The sequence below is a fragment of the Manis javanica genome, chromosome 5, assembly GCF_040802235.1.
Source record: "Manis javanica isolate MJ-LG chromosome 5, MJ_LKY, whole genome shotgun sequence".
In the NCBI taxonomy this organism is placed as follows: Eukaryota; Metazoa; Chordata; class Mammalia; order Pholidota; family Manidae; genus Manis; species Manis javanica.
The window spans coordinates 22437614-22457598 of record NC_133160.1 but is presented as its reverse complement, the minus strand read 5'-3'; the positions used below and the strand labels follow the sequence as shown (position 1 = coordinate 22457598).

The 19985-nt window shown below is 41.1% G+C and overlaps 1 protein-coding gene across 3 annotated transcripts in view; it reads right to left on the bottom strand.

The window, feature by feature from the left end:
* The window catches only part of PIGU (phosphatidylinositol glycan anchor biosynthesis class U), a 124171-nt gene that overhangs the window by 23555 nt on the left and 80631 nt on the right, over positions 1–19985 (bottom strand). For 2 of the 3 annotated variants that reach the window (XM_073236695.1, XM_073236697.1), the window contains 3 exons: positions 6810–6964; positions 5057–5200; positions 2422–2546 (listed from right to left, as the gene is read on the bottom strand). In XM_073236695.1, the coding sequence (XP_073092796.1) occupies positions 2422–2546; positions 5057–5200; positions 6810–6964 (424 nt within the window). Of the gene's footprint in view, positions 1–659; positions 1836–2421; positions 2547–5056; positions 5201–6809; positions 6965–19985 lie in introns of those variants that run through there. The other variant, XM_073236696.1, reaches the window with a different exon arrangement.

Here is a 19985-nt window from a genome sequence, read left to right as displayed (position 1 = left end):
ACATATTTTGTATTATTTTTCTTTATACTATATAATAAAAACAAAACATACACACATACAAAATCCAGCCTTTTGCTAATTGACTCTTTCAGCTGGATGACTGCAAGATAGCACCTGCTCTGCCAGCAGGCTGTTCCCTAACACTGTAATTGTGTGTCTGTATGACTCATTTGGCCCAAGCCCCAGGTCCCAGCGTCTAGAGTCTCAGGGAAGGGCCCACATGTTGCTTCTCCTCCTAACTGAGACAGAAAGACAAAAATGTGAGTATGTGAGCATGCATGTTAGCACTAGCAACTAATGCTTACACTAAATTCTTAACCACATTAGAAGTCTGATTATATTCAACCTAGGTTTAAAGACATCTCAAAGTCTCCACTCAGTTCCAGAAGATGAGGCTGAAGATGCCCCTAGCTGAATGTAATGACTCACAGTTTTTATGCCCCAGACAGATACTCGAAGCATGAGTACTCTCCGCTGCAGGAGCTGGCCACTGAGGGAAGCAGCCAATGCTCTGCTCGATCTTCAGACAAGCTGAACGTGTAAATAGCTTCCTCAGTCAGCCAGCTATAGCGTCGGTTAGATCACCCATGTTTCCGGAAACCCCATCCTTATTTTCTGTGTATCATCACTCTGGAGAGCATAAAATAGCTCATGCCAAGTTTTGAAAAGTATGTTTATTTCAACGACTCAGAATGACTCTGGCTATGAAGACTGAAGCTTTGATCATGGAACCACGCAGGACACCTTCCTACATAATTATTACTGATGATAACTGCAGGACTATTGACACATATTCTTTCTCAAACTTAAAACACCCATGAAATATACTGTACTCATTTGACAGATGAAAAAATTGGAGGCTCAAAAAGGTTAAATGATCTGCTTAAAACATATAGCTAGTAATGAGAAAGCCAGGATTCAGATTCAAGTTGGTCTGAATCTAGACTGTGTTCAGCAGTATGGGATGAAAAATTATTAGCCAAGGGAGAGAAATACCCTGTGTGGAACAGACAGCTAAGAAAAATCTACTCTACTTTTGGGGAAAGAGGATCAATGTCTCCAAGACCGACCCTCTAAAAAAGGGGGGTATGTTCACATTTGGCAGCTTTGCAACTTATCACTGGCCACTTAGCCCCAAGCTGACTCTGAGCCCACTGGATTGGGTGATTGTCTATACAGTGAGGATGCCACTGCAGAAAACACCACTTCTTCCTTCCATTCAGGATGAATTGGTCACTGCCCCACAGGCCACCACCTGCAAGAGCAGCCCTGGGTTGGCCGGCCCACTCAGCTGTTTACACCTTTGCTCAGAGGCCCTCTATTAAAGGTAGATTTCTTTTTGGCAGCTGGTCAGCCTCTCTTCCCTGTTAACACCCAGACAGCCCCAAAACAATAACGAAGATTCACTTCCTCTGAAGCCTTGCCCTGGCGGAACTCATTCTTGATACCTTGCTGTGCACCCACTGTAGGCATGTAAAGTTCGCAGCTCCTTCACATTTTAGTTTAGAGAATCAAGTGTTCTGCCTCTTTATTAGGGAGGCTTAAAAAAACCATCTACCAACATTTGCTAAGTTGTTCTGTGTGTCAGGGCTGATCCTGAGTGCTGGGGCACAGAGGTGAGTCATGAACGTACCCTAAGGGAACACACACATACTGAAAAGAACCTGCACAGAGCGCTACAAGCCCAACAGAGGGAAATGTGGGGCACCCAGGAAGCACAGCTAGATCACTGCTTTGCCATCGTCTGATGAGGGGATGGTCAGAGCCTGAAGGTCTTCAGAGTAGGCAGGAAGTCCAGTGTCGCCATCTGTCTTCTGCAGACCTTGGGTGTAGCACTGGGAAACAGTTCAAAGCCCAGCTCTAGTGTTGCACTGTTCAATACAGTAGTCACTAGCTATTTAAGTTTAAATTTAATTTAAATTGAAAATGCAGTTTCTCAGTCACACTAGTGGCTATTCCATTGAACTGTGAAAATACGGACACTTCACTCATCACAGCAAGTCCTAATGGACAGTGCTAGCTAGAGGTTCACAGATCTGGATTTCAGTGCCTGCCCTTCCACTTACCAGTCATGTGACCCTGAACAAGTGGCTCTGCATTTTTTAACCTCAGTTTTCTCATCTGCAAAATGGGGATACTTTGCTCAAAGGCTGGTGTGAAGACAAAATAAGCTAATGAATGTAACACTCTTAGAACTACAGTGGCCAGGTACACAGCAAGTGCTCAGTAAATGGTAGTTATTTTTATTATCATCACTAGTCCCTAGCACCGAGGAGGCAGACATGTGCCTTATGTCACAGCCTCTCTCCCAGTGCTGCTAACACAGCAGATGCCAAGCCAATCAATTTATTTTCCCTGTTTCATCCAGGAGCCAGGTTGACACAAACCTGCCACCAGGGGTTAAGAGAGGGGAGTACTCACATCTGTAGAGGTGGTTCCACACAGGGAGGAAAGCCATGTAGAGGGCGACATCCCCCACTGTTGGGTAGGACTTAAAGATGGAGATGATGGCAATCTGGATGAACATGAAGAAGACTGGGTGCTCCCTGGGGTGGGGCAAGTCAGACAGACAAGAAGATGATCAGTCAGGAACCATCCCCCAAACCAAAAATACTCTCCAGGGACACAGGGCCAGAGCAGGAAGCAAAGCAGAAAACTGGGGACTGGAGATGCCAGAGGTGGTGAGGAGAGCCCAGCAAAAACGAAACAGCCCACAGAGACAGTTTCCCTCAGGAGCCACTGAGGAAGAAAACAAGTGAGGTTAGTGTTCTTTATTACTGGGTTCAAACAACTGCTAATCAGAGTAACTAGGCAGCCTCCCATGCCAGAGGTCCCTCCGACAACTGGCCCCAGGAAGTGCCTCCTTGCTGATGCTTTTTTCTCTGACAATATGGTCAGTGTGGTCTACAGGCCCTCAGATAATTTGAACTTCTTTCCAGAAAGAAAACTAAGAGCTCATGCAGCTTTTCAGCTCCTAAGGGCTGGACTGGAGTTCTTGTTACCTTAAGCTAATAACAACAGCTACTATTTCCTACGCGCTCACTGTGTGTGCAGTTCCTGCTTGGCCCTTTTCTTGCATCATCGCATGTGATCCTCACTATGCCTCAACTGCGCCTTGAGGCAGGCGATGCCATGCTATATTTGCAGATGAGGAACCTGAGGTTCAGAGAAGGTAAGTGGTGGATGCGGTCTCCAGAACTCCTAAACGTCAGGAGGGGTGAGACAGAGTTCAATCTTACTGTCCCCCGAGAGCTGACCACATGCTAAGGGGAGGCCAACAGGAAGAGGCCAGATCTACACTCCCCTCAGCCACATCTAAACAACATGCACGTGGCCTACTTCTGTGTAGTACCCGGACGCCCAACTCGTGAAGGTTTTCTGCAGAGGTTAATGGCATTCTTGTCTTGCAGGTGAAAGGTAAGGGTGACTCAACCAGTATAAATCTGAGCTGTAGAGACAAACATGTACACACCCCAAACCTCTAGCACTTCTACATAGCAAATGCCTCAGAAACTGAGCTTGGCAAAGTTACGGAGTCCTGCAGCCTCTAAGAAGGGTACAGCTAGCTCAATGAGCATCTTCCTAAATACAACCCAAATCACTGGCTTTGGGCTTTTTCGGCAGCTGGTAACAGCTTCAACATTTCTATGAAAAGGTCAGTGAAAATATGGTGACAAAAAACACTGAGACCAGAACCTTCTGCAACTCTATTAGGGAGAGGTGGCCTGAAGGGCCCTGTTCCCACCAATGTGGCCCCAGAAGCAAACACTGTAGGGGGCTGAAGAATTAGTGGAACTTCAGATCCAAGCACAGGACAGCTGCAGATGGGGAGATCAGGGATCTCCATACCCTTTCTTCCCAAAACCCTGAGGCCCTGGGCCTGGGGTGGCAGTGGAGTCACCGGATGGTGGCATTATTGTCTCCCCAGGAGGTATCTGTGGCCTTTCACATGCAGACAATGAAAGCTGCTACACAGAGTGAGCAAAGGTGCTCTGGGCTCCCAGCTTCTCTTTGTTCTGGGCCTGACACCAATAGAGCAGGGTTTTTGGACCACAGATAGCTGGAGGGCTTGGCTGGGCAAGGCTGCCAGAGTTCTGGAGCCTGCCAGGCCAAGGAAGGATGGTTTTCTGTCAGATGCCAGGCCAAGGCTATGTCATGGGGAGGAAGCATCAGCTCTGAGCCTTTACAGAATGAGAAACATGTGCATTGGTACACTGGCCATGGAGAATGGCAAGAAGGTTGGAACAAAGAACTCAAGCTCTTGAAATCTAAGTCAAACTCTCTTCCAGGTTTCCTGGACCATCTAGGCTATCTGTACTGTCAGTGACCATTTTCCCTTATAAGTAATCTCTCTCAGAAGTCTGGCATGGTGCTGGGGGATGAGTATAGATTCTAGAGCCACCTGGGTCTGAATCCCAGCTCTCCTGTTTAGTAGCTGTGTGACTTTGGGAAAATCATTTTACCTTTGTGAATGTCAATCTCCTCAACTATAAAATGGGAGTGATGACAATAAAATAATGCCTACCTCTAAGAATTGCTTTAAGGGTTACATACAAACACATTTCAGAAAGCCTAGAAGGTAGGTTTAACACATATGAGCTCTCTTGTACTGCAGAAGAGAGCTCCACAGACAACCCTCTGGAGGGAAACTGATCAGCAGATTAAACAAAGCTGCAGGTGGCCAAGCTCCCAAATAACACATCTTGAGTCGTCTTGCACAAACTGTCACTGGGCTGCTGATGAAGGCACCCAACAAGACCCACTTTTTCCAAAGACAACCCCCAACCTTGCTCTTACCCCAAATGGGGAATGGGATGGGTTCAAGTACCCCAAAGTGAGGCCAGGAGAAATATCAGGGTGCTCCAAAGCACCCTCCTTGAAGCCTGCTCTCATGTGTGACCATTGCTGGCTACGGCCACCAGCACCAGAGGCAATTTAGGGCATGGCTCCCTGGGCAAAGATGGCATAGACCTGATGGCAGACACTCCAGTGTAAAGGGAACTCTTAGGACTACAAATGGCTCTGTGGACAAAGCAGAGTGGGTCCAACTACTTACTTTAGCTTTATGGCTAAGGGGATGGTGTAGAAGAAGACGTTGATCTGAAACACACATACAAAGAAGAGGCTGAAGTGCTCAAACATCTCTGCGAAGAAGTACCAGAAAAGACCAATGTTTGGAGTGAGATCTGGAACAGAAAGTCTGGAATGAAGAAAACAAAGGGAGACAAAAAAAAAGTTAAGTTGTAAAAGTGGTCTCTTTCAACCTGGTTTTCTTCTGAAGACTTTGGTCACCACGGAGCAGCCAAGGATGACTTTGTCCCCAGAGAGATCAGTAGGAGAGGGGCTCTCCCAGTACCCTGGATGTAGATACACACACAAAAAAAAGAGCAGAGACATGAGAATAACCCATAATAAATATTAGGTGAGCCAAACTCTGGCATGAATCACAAATGTGTGAAGAGCCAGGGATTCATGCTAGAAATCGAAAGACGAGCCCCTCTTTTATTACCTAGGACATATATGTTTAAAATTCGGAGACACTCAGAACTGCAACAAAAGACGGATGGGCTTTAAATAAACAATGTCTATTCTGGGCATTCCGAAGACTTGCCTAGAGGACCAAGTTCAAAGATCCAGTTCCTCCCGGTTCTTGCCCCACAGCCCCACAGCAGGAGCCAGACCACTGAGCGCCTGACAGCTCAGCGAGACTTCTAAGAGCTTGAGGGACCAAGGCTCTGCTAGGGACCTCACTTAAGAAATAAGGGCTTAACTGGAAAACTTTTTGTTGCATTATATCAGATAAAGATTGGTTGCAATTCTGTATTTTCTAAAAATTTACACTATATTTTTTATTTTAAAAAATAGAGAGTTGAAACTGAAGTCAATTCATAATTTAAAAGGGCAATACGCGGAGCATGGAGATGGGAAAACAGACAATAGCTCATAGTTAGATTTCAATGACTAAAGCCTCCACCCAGGGCAAGTCTTTACCTCTTGCTGTGATCACATTTCCTTTTCTGTGAATTGAGGTAAAGAACATAATCCATGGCCCAGCAAAACATCAAGAAAAGCTTTTCACCAGGCATTACAAACTCCTATCCAAGGCAGAACTTGAAGAGCTGAAAGTTACTAAGTCACTGTTATGCTCAGCCAGAATTTAACACAAATTAGCAGTCCAGAATCCCAAAAGGGAACCTACCACTCCAGACCCCTTCCCCACCCTGACAAGTTTCACTATCTACCACCCCAATGGGCTGCAAGTTCCTGGAGGCTTAAGCAGAGACCATCCCCCTCAACACACCACACAGAGAGCACTTGGAAACGTAAGCAGAATTCACCCTGTAAGCCCCTTTTGATTTGCTTTAAAAGTTTGACACGTGGGAGATGGCTTTATTTTAAAACTGTCAGAGACCCTCTAGCAGTGGAAGAATATATCCATTCCTGTTTGGGATTGAATAAAACCTCTCAGGCAGAGGTGGCAGTCACTTTGGGTGTTCCTAGAGAGTGCTCTTTAATTTCAATAGATCAAAGGTATGCTCTAGACCAATGTGTTCTCTGCCCCAGCAGCATCTGAAAATTTGTTAGGAAAGTAAATTCTTGGTCCTTACCCCAGATTTACTAACCCAAACCTTTTAGTAGTTAGGCTCCAAATATGGGTGTTAACAAGCCCTGTAGGAGAATGTGATGCACACAAAAGTTTGTGGATACTGTGTTGAGATGCTCCTTGTGGTTGCTCACTCTCTTGATTCCAGCTAAAGCTATGAAAATCAAATTAACTTCCAAAGTTTTCTAATGAGGTTATTACTTACATGAAGCCATAGACTGCAGGAATGAAATCCCAGGAGCTGAGAAGGAAGAAGGAGAGGCAAACGATTACCACTAGGCTTCCCACGTACATCACGGCATACTCCCAAGAGAAGATCCAGAAGGCTTTGCTCTTCGCTTTCACAGGTATATACTGCCGCTAGGGTTGAACGCAAAATAGTACACTTAGGGATGTCAAGGACAGAGAGAAGGTACCAGTTTAAACCTCAAGATCCCTACCATAAAACACAGGACACAGAAAAGTTGAGAATCATAGGATTGAAAAGATATTCTAGGCAAATACTAACAAAAAGAAAACTAATTTAGTTATTCTGTTACCATTTAGAGTAGAATGTAATGTAAAAACTACTGCAGAGATAAAGTTCCATAGTGATAAAAGGTTGAATTCATCAGAAAAATATAAGTTTTAACCTTGTCTGTACTTAATAACACAGTCTCAAAATATATGTAGCAAACGTGGACAGAGCTACAAAGGAAAAACAGACAAATCCATCATCAGTGGATAATTGATAGATGAAACAAACAAAAATCAGTAACCAATTAGGAAATATGAATGGCACACTTAATATATTTGATCTCATAAGATCTTACAAAACATAATATACTAATGCAGAACGGTGCACCTACTAACTGGGCAATTCACATTCACTGTAAGCATATTGGTGGCATTTATAAAACTTACCACATACCTATATCATACCATAAAACAGTATCAGGAAATTTGAAGGAGTCTGTATTATACAGACCCCATCTATGACCATAAAAGAAATGAGAGTAGAAAATTCCGATTTTAGATATCAGTGGTTATGAAAATACTTCATATCACTATTTGTGTAATGTAGATAAAAGAGTACTCTCATGGGAAATACAGCCTTATAAACCTATATTTGGACAGAAGGCTGAAAATATGTAAGTTAAACATCCATTTTAACTTACTAGAAACAGCAACAGAATAAACCTCAAAAGAAGGAAATACAAAGTAGAAATGTAAAACAAAGTCACAACAAAAAGCAGCAGCAAAGCCAAATGCCAGCACTTGGAAATGACAGAGACTGATGACTCTCTGATAAAATTAATCAAGAAAAAAGAATAAACAATATTAGGAATAGAAAAGTGGATATAACTACAGATGCATCAGGGTTAAGAAATAAACTTATGCCAATGTGTTTAAAAACTGAGGCAAAATGGTCACATTCTATGAAAAATATAAATAATTTAAATGACTTAATTAAAATGTTGGCATCACAAAAAAAATTAAATAAATAAAATAAAAGGTAGACCAAAGGAGATGACAATGAAATGTATAAATGATCCTTGATTGGATCCTGATCCCTCTCTCTCTCCAAATATATTATTAAGTTCATGCATATAGTGGAGAATAGAATTTGGAGTGTATATATTGGATAATATTAATCTATTAAACTTTTTTGATGTGCTAAAACTATTGTGGTTATGAAGAATGCTCTAGTTCTTAAGTTACCTGCTAAGTATTTAGGCTTCTTATATGTCTTGTTGTCTATAACTTCATTGCAAATGAGAAAAAAAAAGAGAAAATTTATATATCTACATACGGATAGAAAATGTAGAAAATGATAACTGAACAATTTAAATAAAAGGTATTTATTATACCATCCTTTCAACTTTTCTGAAAGCATAGAATAAGCAATTATGGAAAAAAATAATTCGAGAAGAAACAGAAAATTTGTAGGATCCTATAACCACTGAATTAGTAGAGAAAAATGTTCCCATAAAGAGCAGGCCCAGCCAATTTTACAGGGAAGTTCTACCAACATTAAAGAAGCAGGTGATTCTAATCTTACATTAACTATAGCACAGCAAATATTATAAGCTTGACACCAAAACCACTTACCAACACAAATGCAAAAATACTAAATGAAATGTTATCTAATGTATTTCAGCAAAACATGAAGAAGATCCTAGCAAAGTTGGGTTATAACCAAAAGGCTGTTCATTTCAAAAAGTCAAGGTTAGTTCCAATGTAAGAAAAACTATTACATGTATCACAAACAGTTTAAAGATAAAAAAATCATATTAGTATCTAGATATATACAACAATAACTTATGATAAAAAAAATCAGCGAAGGATCAATAATTCTCAGGGAAATGCAAATCAAAACCACAATAGGGAGGGTGCTCAAGATGGCGGCAGCAGAAATATCCTCCAAAACCATACATGTTTTGAAAATACAGCAAACACAATTATTCCTAAAAGAGAGACCAGAAGATACACTCAACAGCCAGGCTACATCTACATCTGTGAGAACTCAGCATCTCACAAAAAGGGTAAGATACAAGCCATGGCCTGGGGGGAACTGAGCAGTCCCCCTACCCCAACTCACTGGCGAGGAAAAGAATCAGAGTGGGGAGGGAGTGGAAGCACAGGACTGCTAAATAACCAGCCCTAGCAATCTGCACCGGGAGCACAGATACACATTGCATGGTGTACCAGATATCAGAAAATGCAAAAGTAAAATCTGAGACAGAGACTGTGAGCGGGTCCCCAAAGCTGGCTCCCCTGGGACAAAAGAAAAGCGGGTGCTTTGAAAGTCTTAAATGGACAAGGGTTTAGCAGCTGGACAAAATCGCCCTGGCACACTCAGCCCAGCAGGCTGGAATCTTACGGAACTTCAGGTGCCCTAACCCCCTAGGTGGTAAGACAGCTCCAAAGCCCCTCACAGCGATAAGCAGCCTTCTGTTCATTCCCCGCCACTGGCAATGAATGCAAACTGGCTGACCCACCACTGCTGCGGACCAGCTGGGGAGCAGCCCTGCCCACAGCAACCACACAGAGTCTTTTCGCAGCACACAGCTAATCCGGCCAGACCCAGAGGCTGCCACCAGCATGCAGCTGCCTGGCACAGGCAGAGGAAGCTGGTGGAAGATCCGAATGGCAAGAAGGGGCTCCATTCTTGGAGGAGAACACACGCCACTCCTGTAAGACCCCCCACAGTGCCCTAGGCTATCCCAAGGGCCGCCACACCCATGGCAGCTCAGGTGATTAACCCAGAGACTGCTCTCTGTGTGCAGTTAACGGGCACAGGCAGCGGAGAAGGGCAAGGCGACCAGCAAGCAGGAAGGGACTTTGTTCTCCCAGCTGACACAGGTGCCACTTGCCAGTGATCACTTCTATTGCCATGAAAAGGCAGAAGAATCAGGTCCTGCCCAAAATCACTCAAACAACATCAGAGAGAGGGCCTGGTGAGACAGATAATAAACAATCTTCCTGAAAAAGAAATCAAAATAAAAGTCATAACCATGCTGATGGAGCTGCAGAGAAATATGCAAGAGCTAAGGGATGAAGTCCAGAGGGAGATAACAGAAATGAAACAATCATTAGAGGGACTTAAGAGTAGACTGGATGAGGTGCAAGAGACTGTTAATGGAACAGAAATCAGAGAACAGGAATACAAAGAAGTTGAGGCAGAGAGAGATAAAAGGATCTCTAGGAATGAAAGAATATTAAGACAATTGTGTGACCAATCCGAATGGACCAATATTTGCACTACAGGGTACCAGAAGGAGGAGAGAGAGACAAAGGGATAAAAAGTGTCTTTGAAGAAATAACTGCTGAAAACTTCCCCAAGCAGGGGAAGGAAACAGTCTCTCAGACCATGGAAGCCCGAAGATCTCCCAACACAAAGGACACAAGGATAAAACCAAGGCCTATAATAATTACAATGGCAAAGATCAAAGACAAGGACGGGGTATTAAAGGCAGCCAGAGAGAGAAAAAAGATCACCTACAAAGGAAAACCCATTAGGCTACCATCAGACTTCTCAACAGAAACATTACAAGCCAGAAGAGAATAGCATGATACATTTAATGCAATGAAACAGAAGGGCCTCGAACCAAGAATACCATATATAGCACGATTATCATTTAAATTTGAAGGAGGGATTAAACAATTTCCAGATAAGCAAAAGTTGAGGAAATTTGCCTCCCACAAACCACATCTACAGGGTATCTTAAAGGGACTCCTCTAGATGGAAGTACTCCTAAGGCTAAATAGATGTCACCAGAAAAAATAAAATCACAGCAAAGCAAACTAAATACTAACTAAAGGCAAAAAATAAAATCAGCTATCCACAAAAGGAGTCAAGGGAAACACAAAAGAGTACAGAATAAAACATCTAACATACAAAGAGTGGAGGAGGAAGAAGAAGAAGGGAGAGAAATAAAGAATCATCAGACTGTGCTTATAAAAGTGTAATAAGTGAGTTAAAGTTAGACAGTTAGATAGTAAAGAAGCTACCCTTGAACCTTTCATAACCAGGAATCTAAAGCCTGCAATGGCAATAAGTACGTATCTATCAATAATCACCCTAAATGTAAATAGACTGAATGCACCAATCAAAAGACACAGAGTAATAGAATGAATGAAAAAGCAAGACCCATTTATAGGCTGCTTACAAGAGACTCACCTCAAACCCAATATCATACACAGACTAAAAGTGAAGAGATGGAAAAACATGTTTCGTGCAAACAATAGGGAAAAAAAGCAGGTGTTCCACTACTTGTATCAGACAAAATAGACTTCAAAACAAAGAAAGTAATAAGAGATAAAGAAGGACATTACATAATGATAATGGGTCAGTAAAATAAGAGGATATAACCACTATAAACATTTATGCACCCAACAAAGGATCACTGACATTTGTGAAACAAATATGAACAGAATTAAAGGAGGAAATAGAATGCAATGCATTCATTTTAGGAGACTTCAACACACCACTCACTCCAAAGGACAGATCCACCAGATAGAAAATAAGTAAGGACACAGAGGCACTGAACAACACACTAGATCAGATGGACCTAACAGACATCTACAGAACTCCACACCCAAAAGCAGCAGGATACACATTCTTCTCAAGTGCACATGGAACATTTTCCAGAATAGACCACATACAAGGTCAGAAAAAGAGCCTCAGTAAATTCAAAGAGATTGAAATTCTACCAACCAACTTCTCAGATCACCAAGATATAAAACTAGAAATAAATTGTACAAAGAAAACAAAAAGGCTCTCAAACACATGGAGGCTTAACAACATGCTCCTAAATAATCAATGGATCAACGAACAAATTAAAACAGATTGAACAACATGTGGAGACAAATGAAAACAACAGCACAAAGCCCCAACTTTCGTGGGAAGCAGCGAAGGCACTTCTAAGAGGAAAGTATATAGCAATCCAGGCATATTTAAAGAAGGAACAACAATCCCAAATGAATAGTCTAAAGTTACAATTATGAAACCTGGAAAAATAAGAACCAATGAGGCCCAAAGTCAGCAGAAGGAGGGACATAATAAAGATTAGAGAAGAAATAGATAAAATTGAGAAGAATAAAACAATAGAAAAAAATCAATGAAAACAAGAGCTGGTTCTTTGAGAAAATAAACAAAAGAGATAAACCTCTAGCAAGACTTATTAAGAGAAAAAGAGAATTTACACACATAAACAGAATCAGAAATGAGGAAGGAAAAATCATGATGGACACCACAGAGATACAAAGATTTATTAGAGAATACTATGAAAATCTATATGCTAACAAGCTGGATAACCTAGAAGAAAGGGACAACTTTCTAGAAAAATACAACCTTCAAAGACTGACCAAGGAAGAAACAGAAAATCTAAACAGACCAATTACCAGCAAAGAACTTGAATTGGTAATCAAAAAACTACCCAAGAAAAACCCCAGGTGAGATGGATTCACGCTGAATTTTATCAGACATTTAGAGAAGACATTATACACATTCTCCTTAAAGTTTTCCAAAAACAGAAGAGGAGGGAATACTTCCAAACTCATTCTATGAAGCCAACATCACTCTAATACCAAAACAAGGCAAAGACACCAAACAAAAAAAGAAAATTACAAACCAATATCCCTGATGAGCATAGATGTAAAAAATACTCAACAAAATATTAGCAAACCAAATTCAAAACTACACCAAGAGAATCATATACCATGATTGAGTGGGATTCCTCTCAGGGAAGCAAGGATGGTACAATATTCAAAAATCTACCTACATCAGCCACTACATCAACAAAAAGAAGGACAAAATCCACATGATCATTTCCATAGATGCTGAAAAAGCATTCAACAAAATTCAACATCCATTCATGATAAAAACTCTCAACAAAATGGGTAAAGGCGGGCAAGTACCTTAACATAATAAAGGCCATATATGACAAACCCACAGCCAACATCATACTTAGCAGCAAGCAGCTGAAAGCTTTTCTCCTAAGATCGGGAACAAGACAGGGATGCCCACACTCCTCACTTTTATTCAACATACTACTGGAGGTCTTACCCACGGCAATCAGACAAAACAGAAATAAAAGGCCTCCAGGTTGTTAAAGAAGTCAAACTGTCACTATTGCAGAAGACATGACATTGTACATAAAAAACCCTAAAGACTCCACTCCAAAACGACTAAAACTAATATTGGAATTCAGCAAAGTTGAAGGATATAAAATTAATACACAGAAATCTGTTGCTTTCCTATACACTAACAATGAACTAGCACAAACAAATCAGGAAAACAATTCCATTCACAGTTGCATCAAAAAGAATAAAATACCTAGGAATAAACCTAACCAAGGAAGTGAAAGACCTATACCCTAAAAACTACAAGACACTCTTGATAGAAATTAGAGGACACTAACAAATGGAAATTCATCCCATGCTCCTGGCAAGGAAGAATTAATATCATCAAAATGACCATCCTGACTAAAGCAATATACAGATTTAATGCAATCCCTATCAAAATACCAACACCATTCTTCAAAAAACTGGAACAAATAGTTCTAAAATTCATATGGAACCACACAAGACCCCGAATAGTCAAAGCAATTCTGAGAAGGAAGAATAAAGCAGGGGGGATCTCACTTCCCAACTTCAAGCTCTATTACAAAGCCACAGTAATCAAAACAATTTGGTACTGGCACAAGAACAGGCCCATGGACCAGTGCAACAGAATAGAGGGTCCACATATTAATCCAAACATATATGGTCAATTAACATACAATAAAGAAGCCATGGATATACAATAGGGAAATGACAGCCTCTTCAACAGCTGGTGTTGGCAAAACTAGACAGCTACATGTAAGAGAATGAAACTGAATCATTGTCTAACCCCATACACAAAAGTAAATTCAAAATGGATCAAAGACCTGAATGTAAGTCATGAAACCATGAAACTCTTAGAAAAAAACACTGGCAAAAATCTCTTGGACATAAATATGAGCAACTTCTTCATGAACATATCTCCCCGGACAAGGAAAACAAAAGCAAAAATGAACAAGTGGGACTACATCAAGCTGAAAAGGACACCACCAATAGAACAAAAAGGCATCCTACAGTATGGGAGAATATATTCATAAATGACAGACCTGATAAAGGGTTGACATTCAAAATATATAAAGAACTCACGCACCTCAACAAACAAAAACCAAATAATCTAATTAAAAAATGGGCACAGGATTTGAACAGACACTTCTCCAAAGAAGAAATTCAGATTGCCTACAGGCACATGAAAAGATGCTCCACATTGCTAATCATCAGAGAAATGCAAATTGAAACCACAATGAGATATCACCTCACACCAGTTACGATGGCCACCATCCAAAAGACAAACAACAACAAATGTTGGTGAAGATGTGGAGAAAGGGGAACCCTCCTACACTGCTGGTGGGAATGTAAATTAGTTTGATCATTGTGGAAAGCAGTATGGAGGTTCCTCAAAAAACTAAAAATAGAAATCCCATTTGACCCAGGAATTCCCCTCCTAGGAATTTCCCCTAAGAATGCAGGAGCCCAGTTTGAAAAAGACATATGCACCCCTATGTTTATCACAGCACTATTTACAACAGCCAAGAAATGGAAGCAACCTAAGTGTCCATCAGTAGATGAGTGGATAAAGAAGATGTGGTACATATACACAAAATGGAATATTACTCTACCATAAGAAGAAAACAAATCCTAACATTTGCAACAACATGGATAGAGCTAGATGGTATTATGCTCAGTGAAACTGGCTAGGCAGAGAAAGACAAGTACCAAATGATTTCACTCATCTGTGGAGTATAAGAACAAAGAAAAAAAACTGAAGGAACAAAATAGCAGCAGATTCCAGAACCCAAGAATGGACCGACAGTTACCAAAGGGAAAGGGACTGGGGAGAATGGGTGTGAAGGGAGGGACAAGGGGGGAAAAGGTGCATTACAATTAGCAGACATAATGTAGGGGAGATCACGGGGAGGGCTGTACAACACAGAGAAGACAAGTAGTAATTCTATAGCATCTTACTACGCTGATGGACAGTGACTGTAATGGAGTATGTCAAGTGGGGACTTGATAATGGGGGGAGTCTAGTAGCCATAATGTTGCTCATGTAATTGTACATTAATGATACCAAAAAAGAAAAAAAATCTAGAACCAGGAGTTGGGGGTTGGAAGGTCTAGAATGAGAGAAATCAATTAGGCAAGGTCTATAACCAGAAGATGTTTGAAGGCTGCATTCTAGACTCTGGTTAATTTGGAGTTGTAAGATCTGGAGTGAAGAAGAACTAGGGATTGTGGGGTCTAGAACCAAGGGAATTTATAGGATGAGATCTGGAATCAGAAGACATTTGAGACCAAGTTCTAAAACCAGAGAAAAGAGAGAAAATCAGATTTGGAATCAGAAGGCCCTAGAAATTGCAAGATCTAAATGTTGTGTAGTCTAGAACCAGTGAATGGTAGAGGTCATGAGGTCTACAGCAATAGAGAACTGGACCATGGTGCCTGGGTCTGGAAACACTGGTTATAAGCTCAAGATATAGAACTCATTTTACTACTTTTGATGGGAAAAGCAAGTCTTGAGTGTAGAGTTGAAAAGGAATAAGCTGGGCATCATGAGGTTTAGAACCAAAATGTTTCTGAAATTAGGACGCCTGGATTTGAAACAAATTGTATTACAGATCAGGAAGACTAGAACTGATACAAAGCTTGGGGCTATGGGCCCAGAATCAGCGGAGATCGTTGGTTGTAAGATCTGGAATCAGGGGGAGTGGGAGCATGTGACAACTAGAACAAGGGGGGTTTATAGGGAAGAGGTCTAGAATCAGAGTATGTCAGGGGGAGTTCTAGAACCAGAGGACTCTGGTGGTCATAGGCTCTGGAGCCTGAGGGAATTGGAAGATATGGGGCCTAGAACCAGACAATTTTGGAGACCACGAAGTACGAGAATATAGAGTTGGAGGTTGTGAAGTCTGGAACCAGAAAGAGCTGAAGATTTTAAGACTGGAATCAAGGGGGTTTGGAGGATGTGAGGTCTAAAGCAGACCATGTCGGGGGTTGTACAGTCTAGAATCTGAGAATGTCAGAGATTGTGCACTCCAGAACCAGGGAAGATTGAATGTTGAATGATCTTGAAGAAGAGGACTTCAGAAGCTATCCCTGGAATAGGAAGACCACGAAAGAAGACTGTGTCCAGGCAAGGCCAGGGCAGCAGAGTCCTGAGTGGAGGGGTCAGGCAGAGCTGGATGGCCTCTTGGAAGGCTAAGGGCTTACTCAGAAGTAGCTGGGTGTAAGGTCTGGCCCAGAATCTCCACCTCCATTGACCCAGATGTTGGGGGAGAGAACAGAGTCCCGCACTCTTATGGACCCTGGGAATTCATAGCAAGTAAAGATGTATCATGAAAACAATGAAAACAAAAATAAAAAAAGAAAGATGAATGGAAAACAAACAAACAAACCACAATGAGATATCACCTCACACCAGTTAGGATGCCCAGCATCAAAAAGACAAACAACAACAAATGTTGGCGAGGATGTGGAGTGCTGGTGGGAATATAAACTAGTTCAACCATTGTGTAAAGCAGTGTGGAGGTTCCTCAAAAAACCAAAAATAAAATACCATTTGACCCAGGAATTCCACTCCTAGGAATTTACCCAGAGAAAACAAGTTCTCCAATTCAAAAAGACATCTGCATCCCTATGTTTATTACAACACTATTTACAATAGCCAAGATGTGGAAGCAACCCAAGTGTCCATCAGTAGATGAATGGATAAAGAGGATGTGGTATATATACACAATGGAATAGTATTCAGCCACAAGAAAGAAACAAATCCTACCATTTGCAACAACATGGATGGAGCTGGAGGGTATTAGGCTCAGTGAAATAAGCCAGGCAGAGAAAGACAAATACCAAATGATTTCCTTCATTTGTGGAGTGTTAACAATGAAGCAAAACTGAAGGAACATAACAGCAGCAGTCTCACAGACTCCAAGAAGGGACTAGCAGTTACCAAAGGGGAAGGGTCGGGGAGGGTGGGTGGGGAGGGAGGGAGAAGGGGATTGTGGGATATTATGATTATTACACATAGTGTTCAGGGGTTCATCGGGAAGACAGTGTAGCACAGAGAAGGCAAATAGTGACTCTGTGGCATCTTACTACACTGATGGACAGTGACTGCAATGGGGTATGGGGGGACTTGATAATATGAGTGAATGTAGCAACCACATTGTTTTTCATGGGAAACCTTCATAAGAATGTATATCAATAATACCTTAAGTAAAAAATTGTAAAAAGAAAAATCAGTGTACAGGGTATAAAATTAACATACAAATCATCTTCATATGCACAAATAATAAACAAATAGAGGACACAATAGTAGAGAAAAACACATTTACAATAACACCAAGGAAAAGAAAACAGAATTAAATTTAACAGGAGATGTGCAAAGCCTATTGAAGGAAAAATTTTAAAACACTTCTGAAAGACACTGAAGTAGACTTGAACAAGCAGACAGATATCCCCTGTTCTTGTTTAGGATAATGCAGCACTGTAAAGACGTCAGTTCTCCCTAAAGTAATTTATAAATTCAATGTAAGAATGCAATCCTAATAAAAATGCCAAAAGCTATTTTATGGAATTATACAAGATGATATGAAAGTTCGTATGGAAAAACAAACATGCAGTAGCTAGGAAAACAGTGATAAGGAGTAATCATAGAGGAGAGTTTAGCCCTATTAAAATATTCTATAATCTCTGTAATTAAACCAGTACAACACTGGTACATAAACAGGACTAGCAGAATAAAACAGAAAGTCCAGCATTAGACCAAAATACTTACAGATATTTAGCATATGACAAAGGTGGCATATCACTGGGGTAAAGATAGGCTTTTTAATAAATAATGCCAGGACAATTAGATAACCATTTAGAAAAAGACAAAACTAGATCTATATTTTACACCAGTCACAAGAATTAAACTCCAAATGAGTTAGCAATCTACCTTATTTTTTTTTTGTTATCATTAATGTACAAATACAGGAAGAACATTATGTTTACTAGGGTCCCCCTTCACCAAGTCGCCCCCACAAACCCCATTACAGTCACTGCCCATCAGCGTAAGATGTTGTAGAATCATACTTGTCTTCTCTGTGTTGCACAGCCTTCCCTATGCCCTCCCCACATTACACATGCTAATCTTAATACCCCCTTTCTTCTTCCCTGCCCTTATCCCTCCCTTCCCTCCCATTTTCCCCAGTCCCTTTCCCTTTGGTAACTGTTAGTCCATTCTTGGGTTCTGTGAGTCTGCTGCTGTTTTGTTCCTTCAGTTTTTCTTTGTTCTTATACTCCACATATGAGTGAAATCATTTGATATTTGTCTTTCTCCACTTGGCTTATTTCACTGAGCATAATACCCTCTAGCTCCATCCATGTTGTTGCAAATGGTAGGATTTGTTTTCTTCATATGAATAATATTCCATTGTGTATATGTACCACATCTTCTTTATCCATTCATCTACTGATGGACACTTAGGTTGCTTCCACTTCTTAGCTACTGTAAATAGTGCTGCAATAAACATAGGGGTGAATCTGTCTTTTTCAAACTGGGCTGCTGCATTCTTAGCGTAAATTTCTAGAAGTGGAATTCTTGAGTCAAATGGTATGTTTATTTTGAGCATTTTGAGAACCTCCATACTGCTTTCCACAATGGTTGAACTAATTTACATTCCCACCAGCAGTGTAGGAAGGTTCCCCTTTCTCCACAACCTCGCCAACATTTGTTGTTGTTTGTCTTTTGGATGGTAGCCATCCATACTGGTGTGAGGTGATATCTCACCCAAAACGATATCAAAAAGATTGTAGCCTTCTCGACCTCAAGCTAACTTGGACTTATAATAGTTACCATTGGCATCAACCAACCCCACCTAGCCTTCATGCACATCTGCACCCACACCTTCTTCAAAGCCATACTCTTCATGTGCTCCAGGTCAATTATTCACAGCCTAAATGATGAACAAGAAATTCGTAAAATAGGAGGACTATTCCACACTCTTCCCACCACCACCTCTGCCCTCATCATCGGCAGTCTCGCTCTAACAGGCACCCCCTTTCTAACAGGCTTCTACTCCAAAGACCTGATTATCGAAACTGCCAATATATCCTACACAAACACCTGAGCCCTATTTATTACACTACTAGCCACCTCTCTCACAGCTGCCTATAGCACATGAATCATCTTCTTTGCACTCCTAGGTCAACCCCGATTTACTACCCTGGCCAACATTAATGAAAACGACCCTTCATTAATAAACCCAATCAAATGCTTAATACTAGGAATGTGGAGCATCTTTTCATGTGTCTGTTGGCCATCTGAATTTCTTCTTTGGAGAACTGTCTGCTCATCTCCTCTGCCCACTTTTTAATTGTATTATTTGCTTTTTGTTTGTTGAGGTGCGTGAGCTCTTTATATATTTTGGATGTCAACCCTTTATCGGATCTGTCATTTACGAATATATTCTCCCATACTGTAGGGTATCTTTTTGTTCTATTGATGGTGTCCTTTGCTGTACAGAAGCTTTTCAGCTTGATATAGTCCCATTTGTTCATTTTTGCTTTTGTTTTCCTTGTCCGGGGAGATATGTTCATGAAGAAGTCGCTCATGTTTATGTCCATGAGATTTTTGCCTATATTTTTTTCTAAGTTTTATGGTTTCATGACTTACATTCAGGTCTTTGATCCATTTCGAATTTACTTTTGTGTATGGGGTTAGACAGTGATCCAGTTTCATTCTCTTACATGTAGCTGTCCAGTTTTGCCAGCATCATCTGTTGAAGAGACTGTCATTTCCCCATTGTATGTCCAT